The 18,060-nt window shown below is 40.3% G+C and overlaps 1 protein-coding gene across 1 annotated transcript; it reads right to left on the bottom strand.

Moving 5' to 3' along the window:
- Positions 1-561: 561 nt before the first annotated feature.
- On the bottom strand, positions 562-14,614 carry slc6a16a (solute carrier family 6 member 16a). The gene is made up of 12 exons (XM_034089863.2): positions 14,524-14,614; positions 9,637-9,862; positions 8,921-9,078; positions 7,729-7,855; positions 7,467-7,642; positions 6,780-6,890; positions 5,860-6,101; positions 5,067-5,238; positions 3,056-3,257; positions 2,624-2,783; positions 2,358-2,520; positions 562-1,721 (listed from the first exon to the last, which is right to left on the bottom strand). Exons 1-12 carry the CDS (start codon positions 14,524-14,526, stop codon positions 1,377-1,379), a joined length of 2,085 nt encoding a protein of 694 aa, XP_033945754.1. The 5' UTR covers positions 14,527-14,614; the 3' UTR covers positions 562-1,376.
- Positions 14,615-18,060: the final 3,446 nt, after the last annotated feature.

Here is an 18,060-nt window from a genome sequence, read left to right as displayed (position 1 = left end):
ATGATGATGAATATTAAGGTTTGTGCCAATTCTTAACCCATAATAAGTAAGCATCATCCTAAGAAATAAATAAGAAAGCACATTTTTATTATAAAATACTTTCTAAAATACTTTAAAATCCTTTAGAGTTAAAGCCCATACAATGTGTGAGTATACATGTATGACATATAGAGTATTGCACATTAACAATGGGTTCGAAAGAATGTGCATTGGTAGCCAAAATGTGAAGATTTAAGTCCCACTTAAACTGTAAAAAGCACATGGATGTGATTTAAAGACATATTTGCTCAACAGAAAATAAAACTTAGTCTAATTTCTTTTATTCCACTGAGCCCTTAAGTAATGTCACTGTCAAACCTATTAAACTTTACTTCTGAAAGAGTACTTTAGCCTAATGAAATATGAGAAGACCCCCCAAAGAGTTGACTCCCCCTCATTCTTAACCCACATAAACATGTTTTTTTTAATTCAAACTCAACATCCTCATCATGGTATCTCTGATCTAATCGAAGGTGCTTCAGTTTTGAGTGGATGTGTGAATCAAAAAAAGACATAATCAAATCAGGTTGCTGCCATCTAGAGGTTTATTCAAGTCCTACAGTTCAACACTGCTGCAATGAGTAAATACTTTACTGAGGTTTCACGAGGTAACATGTTACAAATACAACATAAAGTTATTTCACTGACACACACACACACACACACACACACACACACACACACACACACACACACACACACACACACACACACCCACACACACACACACACACACACACACACACACACACACACACACACACACACACACACACACACACACACACACACACACACACACACACACACACACACACACACACACACACACACACACACACACACACACACACACACACGGCATTTTGCTGAAAAAACTAATCTCGACTAACCCCTACATGAAAAAACAAAACAGATTCACAGACAAAGAACAGACCAACCGTATTTGATTGGCTGGTGGCTTGTCAATTTCCTACTCTAAATGATTCCATAAAATCCTTGTTTCACAAAATACAGTTATTCTATGTTTCAGGGAGTGTTTTCATTTTCTGAACAGTGCGAGAAGTGGTTCAGAAAATGAATGGATTGAGGTACAAGCAGTGATAGTTTTAACTAAATATAAAATCTCTCTTTTGACTGGTCATGTATCTTTAAAACATAAATATTAAAATCACTTTGGTTTTGTCAACAATGTAGAACTTGCTGAATTTGATAACATGGGGTGCAACAACTCTTCTTCAGATGATAAATAAATCTGTTTAGGACTGCGCTGCCCACACTTTGCTGGCTCTTGTACACACACGAGCAACATATCCTCGTCCACAGTCGTGCTCTGCTCACACCACTGTGTCTTGTTCTTCTTCATCTTCCTCCTCCTCCTCCTGCTCCAGGAGCCGGTAGTGTTCGCTGCCCAGGGGCAGGAAGGCGGTCCTGGGAGGAGCCTCGTCTTCCTCAGAAGGGTCTCTGTTGAGGGACTCCAGCTGATCGGTGGAGCTGCACTTGGTGTACAACTCACGGTGCATCGCCTGGCCGCCCCCCTCCTCAGAGAGCGGGTTATGGGCCGTGCGGTTTTTCCACATGGAATGGATGTAGCCAATCGGCACCGGCAAGCTGGCAAGGGCTATCAGCATGACGATCATACCGAGAGCCCAACCCGGGTACTCGAGGGTCATCTCAGAGCTCTGGAGAGGGGGAGAGAGAGGGCATGTCATAGAGAGAGAATATGGGATGCACAATGCTTCAAAAACTACTCAATACTTTGATAGTGACCCTGAATACATTGCAAAGTTAAGATTAAATACCTCTCAGCAATTTAACTGGGAACGTTTAATGGTGATGCCTACTATTTATTTATTATTAATCAACCCTAGTAGGTAGGGAACCTATACACATCGTTAACAACTTTTCCATTTGTATTCCTATTTGAAGGTTTTTCATATATCAGCCATAACCCAATTTAAATAACATTTAAAAACCTAAAAAGTAAAAGCATGGCAAAACATGTTTTAGTTTTTGGCTGTTGAAAGTATTTTCTTGGATTTTGATCCTGGCTTTATCTATCGAGAAATACAGATTTCTGTTGTGGAAATGAATGCAAATTAGCAGATGCTCACTAAGATAATATGTAATTTACTCAACAAGGGGATATGTATAAGTTCAATGTTTTTACCCTACTGACTTTTAGTGTCTCCCATACAAAAGAAAAAAAATGTTTTGAGTTTTTATTGAAGGTATTGAGTGCAGTTTGGGGAACACATATAGAGATAAGTTTATATAAAAATATTCTATGTAGAAGAGAAAGAAGTGAAGTATCTTACCGTGGCTTGATTCCAGGCGGTGTATGTGGGCCTTTTGAAAATCATGCGCATAAAACTAGCAGCCAGAAGACCAACCATCGCGATCAAACAAACATATTTCCAAAGATATTTGTACACCACCGGAGGGCGCCACTTGAGCATGACTTCAATGTCATCCAGGAAGCTGAAATCATGGAAAATATTTACATGAGATGTAAGAATTAAAAAGACATTTAAAAAAACAGGAGGCAAGTAATTTAAAAGTGTCAGACGTATTGGTTCCTTACCGATCTGTTCCATAAACCCACGACACAGCAATGGTTTCAAATATTACTACAATGACTAACGGTAAAGTTGCAGAGTAGTCGTCAAACATCGTCACAAAATAGTTGCCTGAGCGCTGAGTGAACAACAGTCCGATTACAAAACCCAGAGCACAGCTGGAAACTGAAACAAAAAGAAGATGGCAGACAGTGTTGGACAATAGCAGCTATCTGATTAATAATTGTGCTGCAAACAGACAATATTTGTAATCTTTAGAAGTCAATGGATCAAGAAAAAGTAAGAAAACACTGACAGCACTACACATACAGACATCAAAATGTCCCGCTTAAGAGAGAATTTTCACATTTAACTGTAGAGATCTTCATTTTAGTCACAAATTCCTGGACTTGAGTTGCTTTAAAACAAAATGCCTATAACATTGAGCATCCTGTTACCAGTGAGGATGGTTCTGTGGCGGCCCAAGAGGCTAAAATTGTCCATGAGAGGTGTGAGGATTCCCTGCATGGTCCCAAACATGGTGCTGAGGCCCAGGTTGAGCAGCATTAGGAAAAACAGTGTGGACCAGAAGGGGCTGGCAGGGAAAAGGGCCATCACCTCAGTGAACGCTATGAATGCCAGGCCTGTCCCTTCAATACCCTGCATCATACAAAAGGGAAAACAGAGGGAATAAGGATTTTGTAAACGTTGACTGAAGATTGCAAATAAATATTAGGTGGCAAGGAGAAAACAACATTCTTAAAAGTCAGTTTTTGGACCCCTATGTGTAGTTATAATCTGATAGCACTATACAAGAAGCCATGCTGTAGTCCCCGCAGTAGGGAGTGGAGTAATGTTTTGTAGTAAAATAAAAGATATTAGATAACATGACTTGTAGTGACCCTGCCTCTGTTATTTTAGTTCCTCCTTCCACTCCTCTATCACAGCTCGCTCTCATCTCTCATTGAGACCTACTACATGGTCTGTCCCGTATTTTCTTACTATTGCCTGCTGGATATTACCTCACCGGTTCCTCAGGGGTTCTCAGCACCACACCTTCTTACTATTGTTATTGAGATATCCACCTATGTTTGAATACCTGGGGGGTATACTGCGAAGCAGGATTTTCGCTTAGCCGGCTAAATTCAGGGAAAACTCCGGCTTTCCGGTCCTACGAAGCTGGTTCTCTTTTTAGCAGGCTAGATCTCCATGGTAATATATGCTAAGCAGCTAACCTGGTCGGGACCAGGTTAGGTTGCAGGCTAAGAGCTCAACTCAGTGAAAGCACCGCCTGCTGACCAATCAGAGCTCAGTGTGCGGAGTTTAAAGCGATCAAGTCATATTACAGGAGAAAGGAAATACAGAAAAACTGCCGTCGCAGGAAAGACGGCCGGCAAAAATCACCGACTGTGTGAACGTGAACATGAATAGAATATCACCTCCATCTTCAGAGCAATCTGACTATTATAACATTAGCGTTAAGAAAGCTTACTTAAATATCGGCCACAACATAAGTAACCGGATCAGAGTACATTAAGTACAGTCCGCGGCATATCACTTCATAATGTATCATATATTTTATTATCTGAGTCAGCTGAGCCGTATCTGGCCGTGCAACACTCAGTGTCACATACTGTATGCAGAAGTATTATTTTAAGCAACACATAAGTTGACGAAACACTCGAGACAAATGTAATTGAAGTCAGATCGTGTTTTAGACGGGGCAGTGATATCATAAACCTATTAATGTACGCATTCAAACACGTGTTCTGTTCCCAGCTGTATTCACCTTGCAGATGCAGCTATGTGGCTTTTATCCTGGATAAAGTGTTTAAGTCATGGATGTTTAAAGTTTAACTTCTTCATTTTTGACTAGTATTAAAGTTCACTTTTCATTCAGGAAGTATGACGCTGCGCTGTCAGTGCGCTTCTCCATGTTTGTGATTGGTCGAATGCTCCAAATACCACCCCTTTCATGTGAACGCGCACCTAACTAGATAGGACACGGCTGGCTTGAGCGATCCACTTGATAACCAGCGTCGTAGGACAGTTTAGCGAGAGCGCGTATGTTTTGGATTAAGCCAACCGGCTAACTCAAACATATCCAGGCTAGGTTGAACCAGGTTCGCAGTATAGGCGCCTGGTGTTTTTAAGCAAGCCTGTGTCCTGCAACTCAAAAAGTAGCCAAATCTATTTTACTCAATTTCTTTGGTTCTTGGAAATGTTGTGGCCTCCAAAGTGTTCATGATACTCGATGAGTAAAACAGCTTTTCGAAAGTCTTGTTTTTAACAATTAACCACAATCAGGTTAACCCTGTATCTTAGTGCTGGACACCAACCTGTTATTCTTGTTGTCCATGCTAACTGTTTTAAGTTTATGCTTTGATTCGTTTGTTTTCTGACTCATTGTATCTCTTTACAACCCCAATATTAAATCAAAAACTCATTCAGATTAAATGTAAATGATACCTTGTTCATCTCCTCTTCCAGGCTGCAGTCGGTGATGTTAGGACCCAGCGTGGAGCTGTGGTGACTGAACCAGTCTCTGTATTCCTCTAGAGACACAGAGCTCGGGTCAGTCGCGTTGATCCAAGGATCAAAATGCTGGTTCGACCCCATGTGGCTCAGGAGACCAAGATTTCTAGAAGTAGTTAGAAGAAAAAAAAGATTAAACATTTTACAGGCAATATTTGCTTCGAGAATTCATTCACTCAAATATTGGTTTATTATGATTACAATCAGTGATTACTGCATTATTGGGCACCCTTGGGTCCGGTTACCAACAGTATAAATAAATGTATCCTTAGATTCTCTATAGATATATAACTACTACTGTATATATATTTGATCTCATGTGAAATGCGTTCTTAACATGCTGCTGTGACAAAACTATTTCCCAATTTGAGATCAATAAAGTATATCTAATCTTATCAAATCAAATATCTCATATTGTTGGATTTCATTTTTATAGTCAAGGCATGAACATATTTGCCCTCAATACTTTTCAGCTGCCTAGTTATACACACAGGAAAAGCAACATTAGCAAGTTTTAGGCAAAAACCAAGCTAATAACCAAATTACATGGTATGGTGTTGAGACTCTGAGTACTCTTCTTTTTTTATAATCTTGCAATAACACAAACTTTGGGACTTATATACTGTAGGAGTAGTGCTTTTAACAGCATTATAAATAAAGTGTTGGATGTAATGTGTGGACACTTACAGTAAGGGACGTCAATATTCATGCACACACACATACGTACTCAGCCACGCAGTGCATTGCAATGTTCTTGGCACGGAAACCCAGAATGACGAAAACCACGAGCGAGGCCAGCACAGACGTCATGAAGTTGATGCCCGAGACCATGAGGGCGTCCCTGTGGCAGTTGTTGTTCACTGGGTTGTAGGAGGAATAAGCGATCACTGAGCCATAGCCAAGTCCCAGAGCAAAAAACACTTGAGTAGCAGCCTGGCGCCACACCTGCACACTCCCCCAGAGCTCCAGCTGAATAAAACAAGGAAACACAATCTCATTAAAAGGTCCCCTATTATACTGTTTTTCATCAATATATAGGTCTCAGTTATGTACAAAACATGTCTCTGAAGTGTTTGGCTCAAAATACCAAACAGATAATTGTAGCATCCCATAATCCCCTCTGTTTCAAAAGTTCTGATTCTGTGTCTGTTACTTTAGATGAAAATAAGGAGCCCCTCCCCACGCCCCTCTGAGAGATATTTGGTTAAAAATAACATAATAGTGCTCTAGGAGGAGATTCGGGTGATAAGGGGGGGGGGGGGGGGTTACCTTGGTCGGTTATTAGCTAATGGTTACACTATCACAAAATCGTTATGACAATCATAAATTGGCCAAAATCTGATCAGCTCATTTTCAGACAGGTTTTTATATAAATGGATCAGGACAAAAAGTGAGAGAATGTTTTTTCGTGAAACTTTCCGAATCTCTTTACACAGAGGGGACACATGTTGATGTAGAAAATACATGAAAAAGTGGATTTTGCATAATAGCTGACCTTTAAGTCTTAATAATTGTGAAATGGTATAAAATGTGAAAACATCCAGCTATATTTTCAACACTCTACTCATTTTTCATTTAGCATTCATTGGATACAAATCTAAATCAAGACATGAATATGATTAAAGTCAAGATGAAATGTGCGCTTACTTTAGGATAAAACATGTAGGCGATTCCATCCATCGCACCGTCCAACATCAATCCTCTGATGAGGAAAATAAAAAGCACTACATAGGGAAAAACGGAGGAAAAGTACATCACCTAAGATTTGGGAAAAGAAATAGGAGATGATTTCTGTGTTGGAAACTTTTAAAGGAATATTTTGAATTTCAGGGAAATAAGCCTTTTTTTCGATTTTTTCTGAAGAGTTGGATGCAAAGATTAATAGCATTCTCATGTCTGTCTGCCTCATGTAATGTAATGAACTGAGAGTTAGCATAGCTTAGCACAGAGACTGGAAACAGCTAACCTGGCTCTTTCTGGAAGGAAACATATCAGCAGTTATCAAGCTGACAAACTAACCAAAACCCTATCTTGTAAATCACATTAACACCAATGCGTACAATTGATAATTGAAATGTTTTTACGGGTGATGTGCTTTTTTTCCCAGTCTTTGTTAAGTTAACTCTCTGTTGGCTGTTGTTTATATTTACCGGACACATGACAGTGTAATGGATCTACTCATAAAACTCTCAGCCAAAAAGCTAATTAGTCAACAACGACACAAAGCTCATAAAATGCCCTCAACAACGACACAAAGCATACATTTGCGTATTGGTTCGTGATCTAGGGATCCGTTTCACTCGGGGGAAAAAAAACAAAAAGGGGTAAATGTACCTTTGCAGAAGACTTGATGCCCTTGATCATAGCCAGGGACACGATTGCCCAAGCGGCCAACAAACAGCCTGTCATGATGGGGTTCAACTCTCCAGATTCATCAATGCAGTTTGTGATGTCAAGTGCTTTCCGAAACCAGAAATATGAAGTTGGTGAAGAACTGGCACATTCTTTCACTGTTGATTTAGGAAAGACAACATTATAGACATTGGACTGGCATCTACAGCCAGTGAATCAATGCACTTCTCAGTTCTGTCAGTACCTGTTGCATTGGTAGATACATCGATTGGACAATGCTCCCAGGGCAGAGGATACTGAAAAGAATTACCCAGGTAGAAAAGGCTCCACGCAATGATAACATTGTAATATAGAGCCACGTAAAAACAGACCTAGAAGAGAAGAAAGGGACTGTGAATGAGGAGAGCTGGAGCTTTGATGGCAAACACTGACGGTTTATTTGGAGCTTCGGCCGGAGAATTCACGAGACATGTCACGGGCCACGCTCTGACCATGCTTGAGATGCCACAATCAATCCTCAAGAACCCTCCTGTAGCTCGAGGTTTTAACTAGTTCAGATTGTAATAGTAGTGGTCGAACGCACTTATTGTAAGTCGCTTTGAATAAAAGCGTCAGCTAAATGCAATGTAATAATCAAGATTCTTCAATAGATAGACTAAACTGCTGAGGACACTGAATCACAGTTGTTGTCGCTTATGGCTCGGGGTTATCTACAGGTGTCCCGCAACAATAACTATCTCTGACAGAGAGTTCCCCGGTCACAAACTGGCAACATCAACAATATGCTAGGGCAGCCCCTCCTTATGGGAGATAACGGCTGCTCATGGTTGGTCAGGGTGTCATAGGGTGAAGGAGGACATGCAGGGCAAATTATTCCCCAATACATAGTTGTAATGAATTGTGACTATTAGCTTAACAGAGCAATCGGGTGTTTTTTTTGAAAATTATTGAGTAAGAATGGGCGTCTAGTCCTACAAGTGAACGTCCGTGTGCTGCGTTTGCACAGAAAGTTTTGCCCACTCTTCCCGGGCTTGTCTATAGAGACTGTTACGCAAATACATCTCACATTACAACATGGCAGGATATCCTTCAGTGCCCTTTCTTTAGCATAAATACAGTGTGGCTAGAAAAAAACAACTTTGTTTACATAGGGTTGATACATGAGGTAGTACATATTCAATGCCTGAAGGAAGACTTTTATGCTTACGACACTGCAGCCTGGCCGACACACTGTGAGCTACAGTATGAGCAGTTTTTAGTGTGTAAACATACATACATTACAACACGAGGGATAGAGCATTGATTTGATTGCTTCCCCAGATTTTACTAATCCCTACCAATACAAAATCTAAAGTATAACCTATTTTCCATACATGAACAGTCTGATCTTAAAGTCTGAAGAAAAAATAACTTTACAAAACAACGTAAACCCTCACTATGCAGCTGGAGTAACCGATCCCCGCCAGCTTTGGGGAGATGTGCTTCCAAACGCCGATGCTGCCCTGGCGAATGCTTTGGCCGGCTGCCAACTCCATAAAAAAGAGTGGAACTCCCACAATCAGTAAAAGAAAAACATACAGCAGCATGAAGGCCCCTGGAACGAAAAGGAAGATGTTAAAAGAATGAAGGCATATTCCTTAATACTCTTTCCTTATTATGTATTTTTATTGAAACAAAATGCTCATTTAAAATAAGTCTCGGCTACTGGTTCTGGAGAGCTACCGTCATGAGGAAAAACAAAGAGTTGGAAAGTACGCTCTTTTTTAAAGGGGCCCTATTATAATAATCTTCAGGTTCATATTTGTATTTTCTACTGTGACATGTTTACATGCTTTAATGTCCAAGCATTTCTTTATTTTCTCATACTTTCGATACTCATACTACTGATTTGTTAGCTGCCCGGCTCTGTTGTCATTGGTCAACATCTTAGAAATCTTAGCCAATCATGTACAATGTGTTGGAGCACTAGCTAATAGAAGCGCAAGTGTTACAAAATGATATAATGATACTGAAGTAAACAAAGGAGTGTGTGGGAGAGAACACTTTGTCATTTTAGCCTTTGCAGACATTTACATGCACAAAAAAAGATATAACACGCTACAGGAAAGGGAAAATGCCGACAAGCATAAAAGGCCCCTTTAAAGACACTCACCTCCGCCATTTTGGTGGCAAAGGTAGGGGAACCTCCACACATTCCCGAGGCCCACGCTGAACCCCACCTGGGCCAACACATACTGGACCTTGGAGTCCCACGCTGGGCGGTCTGCGTTGCTCGTCTCTGCTCCGTCCAGACCGGGCACAGCTGTGAGCTGAGTCTCAGACTGACCCTCGCCCAGCCAGGCTCGGTCCTCCAGGCTGTCCAGAGGAGGTTTCTCCGTCTTGAGAGAAACAAAGAAGAAGAATAATAATCAACTGTGATAATAAAGGCTGCACAATTTAGAAAAAAATGAACATTTTGTGATTATTTTGACGAATGTTTAGATTGGAAAACATCATTTTTTTAAACATTATTCACATAACCATTGAAAATAGTTCTGCATTGCAACACTGGGACCACAGCAGTCTATAATGCAACTTAAGATATACAGTGTTGGGGGATGTATTAAAGACCATTGAGAGTTTGGCGAGGGAACAAGAACTCATGTGTGGTTTCCACCTATGACCTGTAATACGAAGACACATGTGTAAGACATAACTCAATTCATAAATAAACAAAACGGATATGCTCCATGTGGAGAAAAAAAAGGAAGTCTGAGGAAATAAATTAGTTTAGTTTAAAGTCATTTACCTTAGCACTTTCATTAAAACAATACCTCCAACTAGGCTATGTTTTTAATAATAATGATGGCCGCCATTTATTTGCGATAGCCATTAAAGGTGGGGTAGGTACGTTTGAGAAACCGGCTCGAGATACACTTTTTGTTATATTCCATGGAATGCTCTTAACATCCCGAAAGAAATGAATATCTTAAGTGCTTTGACAAAAAAATCCATAAAAAAATGTCATCTGTGGAAGCCGTAGTACTGTAGTACGACTAATCATTTTAGCCGAGCCAGGTTAAAATAACTGGATGGCCTACGTGCCTATCAGCTTTCCATCTGTGCACAAAGTTATCTCGTGCCCTCATTGGTCATGTGCGCGTTCGTGAGTGTTGGAGGAGGGGCTCTGTAAGGAAGTGGTAGATTTTTTTCCGGCTGTGTATTTTCAAATTCTAGCGCACTCGAGCCGGTTTCATCAAAATTACCTACCCCACCTTTAAGTGTCTTTACATTGTGTAATATCTCTTCAGTTCCATTCCCGAAGCCTCCACTAAAATGGGTTAAAGCCCCCCTGGAGAGTCCTGCCTCCCACTTTGTAAACCTCTGCTCAGTGCAAAATAACAGGTGGTTTCCTGACTGCACTTTAAGTACCCACTCTCACTAACTCAATTCAGCTCCAATGATGGGACAACATTCAAAACGACTTGAGGTTTGCCAAACTGGCTTTAGAGCAGGACCTAGCAGATGGTGAGAATGGAAAATTACAGGAGGGTTTGACCCAGAACAGTATGTGGCAGGTCAGAACTCATGTTGAGACACGTCAGGTGATTTCAGACATATATAGAGATACATTTATATATATATATAAACACATTCATAGAGCGAGAGTGTGGGAGTGTGACAAAATATGCCAGCAAACACAAATAGAGAGGAGGGGAAGAACAGCAGCCTCCATGCAGATCCCTGTCTGACGGAGAGATAGTCTGTCGTTTTAGTTCAAGTGGGTGGGGTACTCCAGTGGGAGGTGTTGGGTTTACATTGGTTCACACTGTGGGTGGTGCTGAGGCGCATGGGTGCACCATGTGGTTGACATAGTTGGTGACAAGGCTAAGATACCATTTAAGGACCCATTTATAAAAAACCAAAGCAGGCTTTTGTTGTAGTTTTGTTCAATGGTTTTAATTAAGGTTATGGTCCGTTTAATTTACTGCGGTGTATGCCCTTAGCACATGGGACAGCGTTGTGGTTGTCTGTCATAAATCAAATTTGTATCCAGTTTCACGGCCTTTGTCATTGCTCTGATTTATGAATCCCTACTGGTAGAAAACATAGTGTTATTTTTTGGCTCTTACTTCCCTTGGTTATAGACAGAAAATCAGATAAAGCAAGTCTTTTTGAAGATGTCTTTCTTTCATATATACAGACTTTGTTTACTAAACTATTCATAAATGAAAACAATTGCTAGTTGTAGCCGTAGTTAACTCTGGATTTAGTTAACCTTGAGTAGTGATTGAAAAAGGTTACCTGAATCTAAATCAGTACAACCATGTTGTGAAATGATAAAGTCGGGCTATCAGGAGTGTGAGTAACCTTGGTGATTTAGATCGTTCCTTTCAAAGAAAAACAACATGCACTCCAAAACAGACTTATCACCAAAGTAATCATAGCATACATTTTTGCATAAATGCAGATAAAGGTAATTAGTTTTATTTAAGTGTACCTCATATTCTCCTCAAGCTCCATAACTACACAGAAACCCTGTATCAGATCGCATTGTTAGACAAATTTAAAATTATTTTAAATAGAGACATTGAAATTTCCTGTTTATGCCAGCTTTTTCTAAATCGATAAAGACTTACTATAATATTTCTGTTGTTTCTCTTCTCTATTCTTGGCTAACCATAAATTATTATCTTCACACACACACACACACACACACACACACACACACACACACACACACACACACACACACACACACACACACACACACACACACACACACACACACACACACACACACACACACACACACACACACACACACACACACACAACACACACACACACACACACACACACACACACACACACACACACACACACACACACACACACATCACTTCAGGGGACATTACATTGACTTACATGCATTTCCTGGAGACTTATCCTAACCTTAACCATAACCAACACATGCCTAACCCTAATCCTTACCCTTAACCTAACCCTAACCCTAACCCTAAACCTAACCAAGTCTTCACCCTAAAATTAATGATCCCCCTCATGGGGACCTCCAATTTGTCCCCATAAGGGAAGCCAGTCCCCACACGTGACTATGTAAACAGATTGAGGTCCGCACAAGTATAGTAATGCTAGTTTGGACAGTTGGAGAAAAGGCAACCACCCTGTCTGTCCCCAGTGAACAGTGTGAAGGCCCGCATCGCTAATCTCTAAAAACACCTTTTTTTTTTATATTTAGCAAACTGAAACCATTTCAGAAATTGTCTGCAATTTTCCAAAAATATCCACATGTAGAGGACTAATACAATGCAATGCAGTTTTTTAACACAGCTAAACCTCAAACATGACCACAGAGTTCATTAGAAACACCTCTGCTCAGTCTCACAATGTATACATGATTAAATGGTAGAAAAAGATACATATGACTGAACATGTATGCAATCCAGAAAAAGAGGATAGTGAAGCGAAGTTTTCGTCACACATGTTCAGTATGAGAATTTGTGAAACATTGTGTTTTATTTGTCTGCACATTATGAGGATCAATGCTTTAAACAGTTCAAGTGTTCAAGGGATAGTGGTGGTCTAATGGATAGTGAGGTGGGCTGAAGATCGGAAGCATGCGAGTTCAAATCCCGCCAGGAACACCACCACTAGTGTGCCCTTGAGTAAGGCACTTAGTCCTTAGTTACTCCAGGGAGAATGTCCCTGTAATCGGTAATTGTAAGTCGCTTTGGAGAAAAGCGTCAGCTAAATGTAATGTAATTTAATGTAATTTAAGTGTGTTTCAGTTAGCACACACACCAGCCCTCTACAAACAACCAGAATAAAGTCCTTTTCATTCCTGCAATTTGACATGTGGACGTCATGTTTGAAAAGGAGCAAGTGAAGTTTTTTCTTTTTTAAAAATATCTCTTTTTGGCAATCTGCCAGCTCAGGACCTATAAGGCTTAAGAGTAAAGCAAACAACTCTCAAAGTCACCAAATCGCCCTAGTGGTCACACTTTATAACTTGCTGTCTTATAGTCTCAATGTCATTTTTTTTTATTGACTGACATTTGTACTGACAGGCACACTACTAAATTAAACCATCCCACTCGGGCCATCAGGTACTTGTCACTAACTTAAATGAGATCTATTGCAGTGCTTAAGTTGACGGTGTGCTGTCAACACATGAGCAACCACACATTACAAGGATAATGGTCATGTGGATAACATACAAAGGATTTAAAGAGGCAGAATAACAATTGAAATGCCATTTAAAAAAGCTACAGTATATTATCAACTGTGACATGTATTTATCTAAAAGTGAGAGGGCACACACACACACACACACACACACACACACACACACACACACACACACACACACACACACACACACACACACACACACACACACACACACACACACACACACACACACACACACACACACACACACACACACACGTCAATCAACTCCCCCCTCTTCAGTAAAAATGATTGCCTCCAGGATATAATGGGGGGAAAAACCTAAAAACCTGTATACAATAATAGTCTATGTATCACCATACATTTGCAACAGCAATGCATGACATCTGCATTAGAACAACGTGTAGGAGTGTTGTCAGTGCTACAGTCACTTGATGATGCCACTAAACTTATGGTAAAATCATCATAAACCTACAAAAAAAGTCATACAATACACTTAAATGCACACTACATTAGCTTTCTTGTACACAGTAAAAGCTGCCGTGGGTTTAAAAACATATCTGTGGCTATGCAGCCTGTGTATTCCTGTAAACAAATGCACGGAAAATCAGCTGCATGACAGAGATTATCCAAAGTGAGGCAAACCGCAGCCTTAAAGCCTATATTCATGACTGGTTAAGTCAGTAACGAAGAGTCAAGTAACGGAAAATCATACAGAAAACGTGCAACATGTTCAACAAGAAAAAAAAAGAGCGTAAAATAAATAATAAGATGGATATTAAACATTATTGGAGCTCATAAAGTTATCAACGTGTTACATCAGAATTTCGATGTGTTGTGGACATACCATGCTGACAGCCCGCTCCAAGACTGGAATAAAGTTTCCAGGAATCCTGTCTGCGTTTCTGCTCGGCTCTTTCTCTCACAAGGCTACTTTTAAACTCTTCCTCTGTTTGGTTTTGCAGCAAAAATATGGGTGTGGGGAGAAGGACGATTTGAAAACTTGCGGCCACGTTTCTGTGAACTGGAACACATTCTGTCGTCGCCAGCCCCGAGAAGACATGCAGGAGCAGTCTGTGCAAATGGAGCCAATGGGAGGTGTGGGGGGGGCGAGCTGCCCTTCAACGAGGTCTGTAACTAAGCGAGAGAATGCTGTTGGTGTAGCCTGTGGGTTTAAGAAAGAACACCTCTGAAGAAAGATGGGTGCCCTGACTGTGGACAAAGTCACTGTACTGCTGTATACTTCATTTTCATAGGACATTTAAAAAGCCTCCGATTGGAATTGCGCGTGTATTCGTGCAATTAGGGTATCTACATGCGCTGACGGTAAATTGGGGTGGCCCATAATAAACGCACAATTAAATTCCACTGTCCAAAATAACTAATCAGATTATAAGCAATTTTGTGGCAAAATAGGAGGAACTCAATATACGTATTTGATGGTGATGGTTATTTATATTTTTAAATAATTAATTAATTATATTTTTTTAATGTAAATGTCTTATTTGTGAAGTAACCCAACAAATGCAGTGAAGTCATATGCTCTTTCATTCTCAGTCATCATCTCCTACTCATTGAACTCATTCATGTCAAAAACAGAGTAATCCTCAAAACTGAAGGACTAGTCTAAAGTTGTACTACATACTACAATTATACTGGCTAAGAAAAGCACAACTGTGCTAATGTATTAGACACTGACTAGCATACAAAGCAAGCCTCTGGTCCCACATCTGATCCAAAACATTTTTGTTCGTTTTTAGCCACAGATTGAAGGCTATCAAAGCTAATAGTTTCTGTTATATGGAGTGCAGACCAGATTTGTCACATGCGCCATTCAAGTTTATTTCATTTCATTTGATTTCAAACCTTTATTTATACAGATAAATCCCATTGAGATCATTGATCTCTTTTTCAAGGGAGACCTGCTCAAGTAGTTCCACATGAAACATAAAAAACATAAATAGAACAACAAAAGGACATCATACAGCATCATTTACAAAATTATCCACATAAACAGGTACCAATAGCTTCCGATTGAGTAGCATCCAACCGAGCTTTAAAAACATTTAGTGGCACCAGATTGTTCAGTTTCCATTTAATTTGCAGACTATTCCAAGACAGAGGAGCTGTAAATCTAAAAGCTGTCTTCCCTAAGACAGTCCTAGCAGTTGGCACATTTAATAAAACCACAGCATTCGATCTCAGGCAGTAGCCACTTACAATTTTCCATGAGATCAGGGAGCAGATATAAGATGGAAGTTTCCCTAACATGGCTTTGTATATAAAAATGTACCAGTGACTGAGCCTCCGTACAGTTAGTGAAAGCAAACCAGCCCTTGCATACAGGGTACAGTGATGGGTTAATGCTTTACAGTTTGTCACAAATCTCAGTGCACTGTGATACACAGCATCTAACTTGACCAGGCAATGGGCAGGTGCATTCATATAGACCAGATCCCCATAGTCCAGCACAGGTAAAAAGGTCACAGTGACTAGCCTTTTCCTGGCCTCAAGCGAGAAACAGGACTTGCTCCTGTAGAAGAAACCTAGCCTAACCCTCAGCTTTTTAAGCAGGTTATTGACATGACGTTTAAAAGTGAGACAATCATCAAGCCAGATACCAAGGTATTTGTAACAGGTAACCACTTCAAGTTGTATTCCTTGCGTGTTACAATATCTAAAACAGGCTCTGTTGTCTTTTTAGCTTTAGAAAAGAGCATTACCTTGGTTTTCTCAACATTTAAAATAAGCTTAAGCTCAGCGAGCTGAGTCTGAATGATGTTAAAAACAGCCTGTAATTTAACACCAGCCTCCTGAATGGAGGGACCTGCACAATACATCACGGTATCATCCACATAAAAATGTAAAGTAGCTTCATCCACATTATCACCTACACTGTTGATGTAGATGGAGAATAAAAGTGGACCTAAAACAGAACCTTGGGGAACACCATTTGCAATGTTCAACCACTCAGAAGACAGCCCATCAAAGTGAACACATTGGGACCTTTCAGAGAGGTAGTTTACAAACCACCCTACTGCATGGCTGGACATGTCTATACTGGCTAGCCTCTGCTTTAAAATGTGATGATCGACGGTGTCAAACGCTTTTGAAAGGTCAATAAATAGAGCTGCACAACTCTGCTTATTATCTAAAATACTCACCACATCATTCACCACTTTCATTGTGGCAGTGATGGTGCTGTGTTGCTTTCTGAAGCCTGACTGATGTTTAGACAGGATGTCATTTGTGCATAAAAACACCTTTACCTGTTCACTCACTAAGCATTCAAGAACCTTAGCCAGAACTGAAAACTTAGAGATTGGCCTATAGTTATTTAATAAGGTGGCCTCCCCTCCTTTTAGCAAAGGCAGGACATACGCTGACTTCCACAATTTTGGAATTGTGTTCGTGCTGAGGGAGAGCTTAAAAAGAGTAGTGAGAGGTGGAGCAATACAATCTGCAGCTATCTTTAAAAAGAAAGGTTCTACGTTGTCCGGGCCAGCCGGTTTCTTAGGATCTAGCTTGGTTAAAGCTTCACGAACAACATCAACAGTAAAAGGGGTAAAACTAAAGGGTTTTCCAACACACGTTTTTCAGAGTCACATACTGTAGTGTTCACAGAAGCAGAGTTAGTGACAGAATCAAATAGAGAACCACAGGACACAAAATGCTCATTAAAGCAATTTAGCATAGCAGCCCTGTCCGATATAATGCCAGATGCTGTGGTAATGCACGGAGGTAGCTCATTACGGATATCGCCGGTGGATAACGATTTAATGGCTTTCCAACATTTTCCAGGATTATTCAGATTCTTTGTGGTTACTGACAGATAGTACTTTGATTTAGCACTGTTGATTTGCGATGTGAAGCTATTCCTTAGCTGCCTAAAACGCAGCCATTCTACCTCTGAGCCTGATTGCCTAGCCTTTGCCCAGGCCTTGTTTCTCTCATGAAGGAGACTGGACAGATTAGCAGAAACCAAGGATTGTCTCGTCCCTTTACTCTAAATTTACGCAGGGGTGCATGTCTATCAATGATCTCCATAAAACCAAGATAAAAATAAGACCATGCGGTTTCTACATCAGCACACAGATCGATTTTACCCCAATCAAAATCAAACAGATCATGCACAAAACCCTGCTCCACAAAAAGTTTTTTGTCTCTCTTAATGATAATGCGAGGTTTTACCTTTTGGACCTTAGCGTCCCTAATTGTGGCTACAACACAGTGATCGCTCAGATTTTCAAATACTCCCACAGATGAATATTTATGGGGAACATTAGTTAAAATTAGATCAATTAGGGAGGATTAATTAGGGGACTTAATAATGTTAGGGCGAGTAGGACTGTCCACAATCTGAGTAACATTTAAAGAGATACAA

Source organism: Pseudochaenichthys georgianus, chromosome 8 (genome assembly GCF_902827115.2).
Source record: "Pseudochaenichthys georgianus chromosome 8, fPseGeo1.2, whole genome shotgun sequence".
NCBI lineage: Eukaryota > Metazoa > Chordata > Actinopteri > Perciformes > Channichthyidae > Pseudochaenichthys > Pseudochaenichthys georgianus.
This window is presented reverse-complemented; position numbering and strand designations above follow the sequence as displayed.

Coding starts and splice junctions, on each gene's coding strand:
- slc6a16a (XM_034089863.2), bottom strand. Junction 7,856..8,920: donor TCGGTTACTCCAGCTGCATA/GTGAGGGTTTAC, acceptor CTTCTCTTCTAG/GTCTGTTTTTACGTGGCTCT. Junction 2,784..3,055: donor CCACAGAACCATCCTCACTG/GTAACAGGATGC, acceptor TTTTTGTTTCAG/TTTCCAGCTGTGCTCTGGGT.